The sequence below is a fragment of the Microplitis mediator genome, chromosome 2 (genome assembly GCF_029852145.1).
Source record: "Microplitis mediator isolate UGA2020A chromosome 2, iyMicMedi2.1, whole genome shotgun sequence".
Classification (NCBI taxonomy): domain Eukaryota; kingdom Metazoa; phylum Arthropoda; class Insecta; order Hymenoptera; family Braconidae; genus Microplitis; species Microplitis mediator.
Genome location: NC_079970.1, coordinates 20,986,888 through 20,996,984, shown reverse-complemented (window position 1 = coordinate 20,996,984; position 10,097 = coordinate 20,986,888). Strand labels below are relative to the sequence as shown.

At 30.0% G+C, this 10,097-nt stretch overlaps 2 protein-coding genes across 3 annotated transcripts; both read left to right on the top strand.

Moving 5' to 3' along the window:
• Positions 1–1,015: 1,015 nt before the first annotated feature.
• Positions 1,016–3,926, top strand: LOC130662979 (odorant receptor 4-like). Of its 2 annotated transcripts, XM_057461982.1 has the most exons (5): positions 1,016–1,850; positions 1,958–2,057; positions 3,073–3,183; positions 3,565–3,720; positions 3,802–3,926. In XM_057461982.1, the coding sequence occupies exons 1-5, from the start codon at positions 1,039–1,041 to the stop codon at positions 3,853–3,855; spliced, it is 1,233 nt and encodes a 410-aa protein (XP_057317965.1). In that variant the 5' UTR covers positions 1,016–1,038; the 3' UTR covers positions 3,856–3,926. The 2 variants fall into 2 exon arrangements, with proteins under 2 accessions (XP_057317965.1, XP_057317966.1); XM_057461983.1 differs by lacking the exon at positions 3,073–3,183.
• A 1,318-nt stretch (positions 3,927–5,244) lies between these two features.
• On the top strand, positions 5,245–10,087 carry LOC130664187 (putative tRNA (cytidine(32)/guanosine(34)-2'-O)-methyltransferase). Its single transcript, XM_057464004.1, has 5 exons — positions 5,245–5,519; positions 5,611–5,680; positions 6,991–7,223; positions 7,280–7,674; positions 9,767–10,087. The coding sequence occupies exons 1-5, from the start codon at positions 5,399–5,401 to the stop codon at positions 10,043–10,045; spliced, it is 1,098 nt and encodes a 365-aa protein (XP_057319987.1). The 5' UTR covers positions 5,245–5,398; the 3' UTR covers positions 10,046–10,087.
• Positions 10,088–10,097: the final 10 nt, after the last annotated feature.

Sequence of the window (10,097 nt, the reverse complement as noted above, 5' to 3'; positions counted from 1 at the left end):
TAAATTTGTCTCACACAATTTTTTTAGATGGGGGTCCACTTTGCCCCTAATTTTCGATTTTTCAATTTTAATGGACACAGCTTATCAATGTTAAATAACAAACAAGGGCCTATAAAGTAGTGTAACGAGTAAAAAAAAGTAAAGATAATCCCATTTCTAGCTTACGGGGCCCACTTTGCCCCACCCTCCCCTACGGTATTTTGCCAAAATTTGCCGTGCATTACGGTAAATTGCCGTAATTTACGTTAGATTACGATAATGTGCGGCAAATTGCGGTTGGTTACGGTAATTCTTCCGAATACCGTAATTAACGGTTACTTAGGTAAACTACCGTAATTTACCGTAATTCGGATCTGCTAGGGAAATCAAGATCACTCCGAAATCACTTAGCTGAAATAACAAACTCCCTATTTACTCCGTATGCAGATGAGTGGTTTTTTTTTAAACTCCAGAAGTCCGAGTGACGGAGTGAATTTGAATTGAAATAAAATTTGTAATCACTTCGAATTCACTCCCAATTTTTTACAGTGTAAAAACTTAACTTATTTCCACATTTCGAGAAATTATCACTCGAATTGGCTTTAAATTCAAAAATATACTAAATAAATTTTAATATTTTTATTCCCAAAATCTTGTGACCTCAATTAGATAATTTAAGAACACTTCTTTTGATCAACTTTATATAAAAGCCACAAGTATAAATTTAACTTATTTTTTTTTTGTCAATGTTAGTAACCACTTCATATTTATTTCCTGCTCACAAGAGAAAATAAAATATATAAGTAAAAAAATATCAAATCAATATCAACAGTCTCTAGTCTCTTTATCTTTTTTTCTTTTTTAAGGTTCTTAGTTGCCACCTGTGTTGTTGTCATAAATAAATTAAAAACCTTCTCATTAACGATTCATTACCTTTTAATAAAGCATGACAACAGTTAAAGACGTATTATTTTTACAACGCAAGCGCGAAGTGTGCATTTGTAATTTCAAAGAGAGAAAAAAAAAGTCAGTTAAAGTTCATCCCCCAAAGCGAGCTTCATGGATACAATTTCTATAAAAACTTTCAAACATAAAAAAACCCAAGTAATCGATGGATATTACGTAGTTCATTACACTCAATTGCTAATGAAAATATTAGCAGTTCCCCAATCGGAATTTGAATTATTTTCGATAAAAAAAATAATTTTTAGCATTCATATTATGGCAGTTATCAGTCTTTCTGTATGGAGCATAGTATTTCGATCTCTCTATGCGTATTTCAATGTTAAAGATTTCGATGAGCAAATAATTGTGATGACTCCCGTAATTTTTATATTTGTTATACTTATTAAATATTTTATCATTCTTTATCGACATAAAGAAATAAATCAGTCTATTGAATATATAAAAAAAGATTGGAAAAGAATAACATCTCAAGAAAGAAAATCATTTATGATTGAAAATGCGCGAATAAGCAATCAATTATCTTTTTTAATTATTGTTCTAATGTATACCAGTGGAATGTTCTATAATGTAGTAATGCCGCTTATACTCCCTATAGTATTTAAAACTAATACTCATTCAAATACGTCTGAACGATTACCGATATTTCCGGGCTATGATGTTGTTTTTGATGCCAAAATATCGCCTGTCTATGAGATAACTTACGTTTTCTTTATATGTGCCGTAATTGTAGTGTTTTCGACAATAACTTTGATGTATATTCTAACTATAGTTTTAGTGAGTCATGTACGTGGCCAAGTCCAAATAATTATCAACTTACTAAAACTATTGAAAAACAATATCAAAGATGAAAAAACTTTGTTAATCAGAATGTCGAATTTAATTCGTCATCATATGAGAGCGCTTGCGTAAGTTCTATTTTAATGTGATGGGTTTAATTCAATTTAGATACTGCAGTCAAATAAAGTGATTAAAAAAAAAAATGAAATATACTAATTATTCATGTTTACTTCAGATTTTCAAATCATATCCGAAAAACTTTATATGAATTGTGTTTTGTGGATCTCTGGGCGTCTGCAATATTTTTCTGTTTAGATGAATATTGTTTTTTGAAGGTATGCAATCAAATAATTTAATAAAAAGAAAAGACAATAGAGTTGACCAGAGAGACATTGAAACTTTAAAATATTTTTTGTTGGTGACTTAAACGGTTTTTTTTTTTTTTAATACTTTTTATTTTGAGTCTAATTTCGGGATTGTGAACCATACTACAGAAGTGATAATACCTGATTATTTTTCTTCGTAAACGGCTGCAGATATGATCATGTATGCTCATGTATGATTATAAATGGAGTTATATATGAGCTCATATATAATCATATATGAACAGATATGATCATGTCTGAACATTTTTCCCCTATTCGAGTACAGATATGACCATACATGACCTCATATATAATCATGCATGAACATGTATGATCATGCATGATCATACATGACGTCATGCATGATCGTATATGCGATCATATAGGATCATACATGAACAGCGATGATCATATCTAAGCTCATATATGATCATACATGAACAGGTATGATCATATCTAAGTATTTTTTCCCGGGAATAGAAATTTATATTGAACTTATGATATGAGGACTATCAAAAGATGCTATTTTTAAGAAAATTCTTGTCCCAACTTTTTTTAGGTCTTCATTTGCGCCGGTCAACTCTGCACGGAGAAATTATTCTTGTTTGAAATGCTGTGGTGTTTTAGAAATGAAAATAAACATTTTTGCAAAAATTACTATGACCACAGTAAAATTGACACCGATTATATCATAAATTATTGTACTCTTTTTCCGTGCATATTCACTGCGAGAATTGTCGTCATTCAATCAGTAATACAATTAGAACTGACTCGTAGTGAATATTCACTGATTTGCAGCACTGTTGACTGATTTATTTTAAGAGAGTAATCATTGTAAATTTTACTATAGTCATAGTAATTTTAGCATGTATTTATTTCAATTTCCGTCAGGTAGTCAAGTTGGTCCGGCTTTACTATGACACCATAGCATTTTGAACAAGAATAATTTTTCCGTGTATATCTATAGAAATAGCTTTCATTACAGATGTTGGATCAAAACGATTTCATAAATATGATACCTTATGCTATGTTATTTATTTCTCTAAATTTTAACATACTTATAATGTGCTATTCTAGTGAACTTTTAGACAGTCAGGTATATATCAAAATATAAATATTTAATACTACTACAATCTATTTGGAGTTCTATTTGATGGCATTTTTGAAAATCTAATAGTCACACTGCTTATAACTTTTCTTTTAATTAATGTTTTGAGTAGCTCAATAGTATATTACACTCCTCGGGAAGTAAATAAGAAAGCCTCAGATTACATGTTTGTTGACCATTTAAATATAGTGGAAACCTAAACATGCAAACCTTCTCAATAAGACAATTTTTATATAAATTGAGAAAAACATAGATAGCCCGAACTGGGAATCGAACAACAATTACATGTGATCTGAGACGTTTCTTACTTTACTTCCCGAGGTGTGTAATATACTATTTGACTAATAAAATTAAAATCTCCTAATATAGTTTGTTGAAATTGGAAAAGAAACATATAAGACCGAATGGTATCGATTTTCAGTAAAAATAAGAACATACTTGATTTTGATAATAAGTATATCTCAACGCTCTCAGAAAATAACTGCTGGCGGTATAGTCGAGTTGTCCTACGCTACTTATTTGTCCGTAAGTGTCAAACAAATAATCCTACATGAATAATCTATCCCAATCAGCATATAATACAATACTTTCTTATGTATTTTTTAGATAATTAAAACGGGGTTCGCTTATATGCAAATTTTACGAGCAGCAGATATGTGAAGCAACATATAACGAAAGCTTCTAAGATTTATTAATAAGTGAGATGTACCATTAAAGAATGTCTACTTGCAATTAGATTAATAAATATTTTTTTTTTATTCTTCTGTCATATTTATTGCAATGCAAATATCAAATTTTGTCTGCTATACCCATATGTTACTTCACAGAACTTGTTTATAATTTTAATAAAACTTCCTCACATAGTAAAATTAGCTCTAAAAGTAACAAACAAAAAAAATCTTCTGAACTTACTCCAAAACTTGTGCACTTATCAACATTGATATAATAAATATGTAAAAAAAAATTACTATTCAATAGAATAGTTATTGTCAACTTCACTCTAAGCTATGTTGAGGTTTTACAGACGAAATCGATAATTTCCAGTTTTGTTTTTTTAATGATAATTACCTTCATAAGTTATTCATAGCTCCGTACAGCTTGAAAACCCCTATCCAAAAATTCCCATAGAATGTACTCAACTGCGACAAAAACCGCATAGAATCCTATAGACTGTATTGGTTTCTATGCGGTTTTTGTCGCAGTTGAGTAGATTCTATGGGAATTTTTGGATAGGGACATTGAAAGATGCATCGTTTCACTACGCAAGCGCTTATAAACACTGTCTTCATTTAAATGAAAAAATGTATTGAGTTAGTAAAGTTCTGTGCATAAAAAAAGGCGCATCATGGAGCGCTATTACAAAAAATTCACTGACCCTAAAAATAAAAAAATAATAAATGTGCAGTATGCTATTGGTTACACTGAGTAGTTTATAAATTTATTAGCAATACCAAATTCAAATATGAAATTACCTATAAAACAAAAAATATTATTTACTCTTAAACTCTTCATAATTAACGTTCTCATCTTGTGGAATATCGTTTTTAGATTATGCTTATCGATATGCTTATTAACGCCAGAGGTTTCAATGAGCAAATACTACTGCTTGCTCCTCTCTCCTTTTCAATAGTTGTAGTTTGAAAATATATTATCATTACTTATCGTCGTGAGGGAATCATGGAATTGCGCTTTAATTGTTTAATATTCTTTTGGTTGTTCAAGAAAAAAACTTGGCCAAGGTCTCCATTTAATGCACAAGTGCAACAACGATAAGTACCGTTTGTGGACTTGAGTGTAATAGAAAGAAAAGTGCGAATCCCTTTTAAATTGAGCACATGTGGAAAAATTATTGAGTAAATAATTGAGGGATTCCTGATTAGATCAGTCAGAGTAGCCAATATTGACAAAGTTTCTTGATATTTTGTTGGTAGTGTAGGACAGTCGAAAGCGAACAATTCTCATTCATATCTTTAGTTATTTTTTTTATCAAAAGGTGACTCTAGGTTTTTTTTCTGTGAAGCAACAGCACGCAGCCGTCGAAAAAAAATAAAAATCCTACATAATTTATGCAAAATTTAACCTCACATCTTATATTTGTAAACATAAATACAAATATAGTTATTAAGTAAATCATCGAATTATTTTTTTTAAAATAACTTTGACAGCTTTTTAAATTTATACTTATATACTCACTTTCTACATAATGGGAAAAACATCAAAAGACAAAAGGGATATTTATTATCGAAAAGCTAAAGAAGAAGGTTGGAGAGCCAGAAGTGCATTCAAGTTACTTCAAATTGACAGTGAATTTAACATTTTTGATGGTATATTTATTTACACATTACTTTCAAAAATAAATAATATTTTTTTATTTTATGTCATAATTGTAAAAATAATAAAATTATTATTTATCAGGAGTTACAAAGGCAGTGGATTTATGCGCAGCACCAGGAAGTTGGAGTCAAGTATTGACACGAAAATTAAAGTAAAAATAATTTATAAATTATTATTTTTATTAGGGTAGAAGTAGCATTTGTGGCCACTGCACCATTTTTGGACTTTTAAAACGTCTACTCAGAACCTCACTACCCTAATTAAGAAAAATGATTTGAAATGATTCAAAACAATTTGAATTGACTAATATCTAGATATACACTTAACATGAGTTACATCGTGTTCTTAATAAGGGTACCTCGTATCAACTTTATTCAAAAATCGATAGCCCTCCCAGACAGCATTCAAGTCGGAATAACTGCTTTACTTGGTCTTTTTGAATGACACTGAAGTCAGCGGACGTCTAATAGTTTTTGGATCTTTCTAAAGACGATAAATTTAAAAAAAAAATATTTAAAAAAATTGCACCTACAGTTTTTGAAATTTTCTACCTGTGCATATTTTTAGTTTTAGTTTTTTTTTAAATAAAATTATTGAAAAAAAAATTCTAAAATTTTTAATTGTCTGCTAACTTCAGGATCATTCTTTTTGAAGGTGTCCTCAAGAAGTCTTATAATGACTTCTTAAAGTTGCCATTTTTAAGAACTCTTAATTAAGAGTTCTTGAAGACTCCATAAATAAAACGTCAGTTTTGTGACGTCTAAATGTATTCTTTTTTTTTTAACTTTTTCGAAGTCAAAACTAGAAGCTCCTTAAGACGTCATGGTAAATTCATACTGAAGTATTATTTGCGAAGCCAGAAAAAAGATGTACCTGAAGATCAGAACGTTTTTCGCGCAACGAGAATGAAAAAAATTATGTAATTTGACTGCTTAAGGGGTAGTTCCGGAAGTTGGGGGTGGCCGGAGATTTTTGGCTGACATACCAGCATCTATATGCGAAAAATTTCTGAAATCTAGTCATCCAGTAGAATTTTTACTTTCCAATTTTTTTTTTTTTTCGTTGTGCGGAAAACGTTCCGATCTTCAGGTTCCAAGACTTCTTTAAGATGTTGAATGAAACGTCCAAATCATAAATAGGAACTCATTCAGAACTCATCAAGACGTCATTTTTCTATCTGGGCTAATAGCTCAGCTCGAAAATTTATTAATTCCAAGATTTTTTTACTCCATTAAATCATTATTCTAACACCACTCTGCTCAAATTTTTGAAAAAAAAATAAAAAGCAAGAAAATGATTACCGAGCTGTACAGGAGCTATATTTCTAAAAAAAATTAATGATGTTATTGCGTCTTTTAGGAATTATTTTATTTTAATTTTCCAAGTTTCCAAAACTGGCCGAAAACGTTACCTCTACCCTGTATAAAATAAAATAAAATATAAAAATAAACTATATTACAGTGAAAGTTACAAACTAAAAACCGAAAAATTAGAATCCTCATGTTCATCATCAAATAATGATCAACTAAATGAACCACCAAAAATTATAGCCGTTGATTTACAAGCAATGGCACCTTTGGATGGTGTTGTACAAATTCAAGGTGACATTACTAAAATATCAACTGCTGAAAAAATAATAGCTTACTTTGAAAATACCAAAGCTGATTTAGTTGTTTGTGACGGAGCACCTGATGGTAAATAACTATTTTATTTATTTATTTAGAAATTACTAATTAATTATATTTTTCAGTTACTGGATTGCACGACATGGATATTTATATTCAATCACAATTACTATTAGCGGCATTAAATATAACAACTCATGTTATAAGACCGGGTGGTACTTTTGTCGCTAAAATATTTCGTGCTAGGGAAAGTTCATTATTGTATTCACAGTTGAAAGTATTTTTTAAATACGTGTCTTGTGCTAAGCCAAGTAGTTCGCGTAATTCAAGTATTGAAGCATTTGTTGTCTGCAAAGATTATTCACCGCCAGATAATTACATTCCACATATGTTAAATCCGTTATTAACTCATGAACCATTGAATTATAACGAATTGACGGGTATTAATAAATACGTTGTCCCATTTGTTGTATGCGGAGATTTAACGCAACCTGACTCTGATTCCTGTTATCCACTTTCAGTGAGTATTATTAATTATAACAGTTCATGTTCATTTTATTACTAATTAGTAAAAAAAAATATATAATCATGTAATTTAATTTTAATTCTTTTTAAATATTTGAATGTTAATCTTACCCAAGTAGCACAGAGACAACTTTAAGGGTGTGCCGTCAACTGATCCCAACAATTTTATACCACGACAAATGATCCCTACAAATTGATCCCACTGACATCTGATCCCATCAACAATTGATCGTCAATTGATTTTTATCAACAACTAATTCACATAATTTAACTTTTTATATTTACAACAGTGAATTTTAATTACCCATGTCATAGTAATTAATTAATAATTAATTATCTTATGAATTTGTCAGTGGGAACAGTTGTCTGTGGGATCCATTATCGTGTGATTACTTGTCGGGGATCAGTTGTCTGGGATCAGTTGTCATGGAACCGTCTTTTGAACAGATATTTTTTCGGTGACGCAAATTTCTCATTGTTTTGTCAACATATTGGTGTCATATCGATATATTAGGTCAAAAAACAGCCTCAAAACTTTTCTATCTTTTAAGTGTCAAAAAGCAAAATGTGCTACTTGGGTATATATTTATTTAAAAAAAGTATTTCCGATGAATGAAAAACGTATAACTTAAATTTGCTATATAAGTTATATAAATTTGTTGTATAAATAAAATTTAAATAACTTTTTTATTTGCGTGAATTAAAAATTGCGTAGCGCATCTCGGAATGCACTCTTATTAATTATTCTTATTACTTGCGCGGTAAATTTAAATATTTGAAAAATAAATTATTATAAATTGGAGAAAACTAAAAATCGTACGTCAAAATAAAATGGCGGTAAAATATAATAGAAAAATATTGAAAATATTGAAAAAAAAACACGCAAGTGTTTGAACAAACCTTGGTGGGGAAATAATATGCAGAAGGGTGTCCTAATACACTTGGAGATTTAATTTAAATTTTTCCAAGTGTATTGCAGCTAAAGAAACGTCACTTAACTGCTATTTCCCACCAGACGATGCCAGATGATTTTGCTCAGGAACTTGGAAGTTATCAGCATCAGCAATTCGCAATACTTTACACTAGCACTGAACACTCAACACTTAACGACACCACAGACACTTTGCACAATTTAAATTTTACAAACACCGCACATTTTAATTAAACAATTACTATGAGCAATAAATTTTATGGATAATTCCGCGAATTAACTGCAATACTGTGTTTCAATTTAAACGTAAAGAAAGATCTGGACTACTACTGCCGTTGTCGTTGATACTGACTGCCGCTATTGGACCGTCAGTTGATACAAAACAATCGATTTTGCGATTCATCGACCGCCCCCACTTTAGCAAACATTTGAACGTTGAATACAGCGACGCGCAGTAGCGCCAACTTGGCGCGAAATTTCAAAATTGAAATTTGATGATTTTATTAAAATTTATTCGTGTCAATTATTATATTAATTAGACTAAAAAGTATACTCGAAATTTTTTATTTTCATCAATAATTTATTAATTATTCTTATTACTTACGCGGTAAATTTAAATGTTCAAAAATAAATTATTAGGAATGGGAAAGAAATTAAAAATCGCGAATCGAAATAAAATGCCGGCAAAATATGATAGAAATATTCAAAATTAAAAAAAAAAAAAACACGCAAGTCTTTCGCGCAAAAATCGTGCTGCTACTACGCTACACTTGCACGGTCTGCTGCTGAGCTGCATCTGTAAAGATTTTTTTAAGTTTTAAATACAAAATTTTGAAAATAGTTGACTTGTAGGTCAGCCTGAAATTCGTCGCTATTTTAAAAAAAAAAATAAATCTTGTTTTGTAGGGTATCGAGACCAATAGCGCGCAGCTAAGGGAATTTTTACGTTTCAGTAAAAAATTTAGTTATAATAAAACGTTAATATGCGTAAAAATATATAAAGAATTTTAAAAAATTTTTAGAAAAATCGTCAAAACCCAGAAGAAAAAAAAACTATAATTATGCTCCTCATTTATCATAAGAAAGAATTCTTGTCCCGCTATTGGTTTCTTTACTCCAAATTTGAATTTTCAAATAAATTATGAATAAATTACAGATGAGCGGAGAAGAATACGTATACAAGAATCCTATCCAAGAACCAATAGATGCTCCCTACGAAGAAGCTATAAAGAAAGAATTAGACGCCAACAATAAAAAACAATTGCCAGCAAATCCGTCAGAGCCACATTCATCTGATATATTCTACGACGACCAATCCATTGAAGAATTCAAAAAAAATTCACTAAAGCTCCAAAATAAAGATAGTGAACCGCATTCCCCACCTAAACTAAATGATTTCCACGAAGATCTTGTAAATTTAAAAATAAACGAGTAAATAATTACATGTTTTTAAAAATGTATATATATTTAATCACAATTTTTTTAAA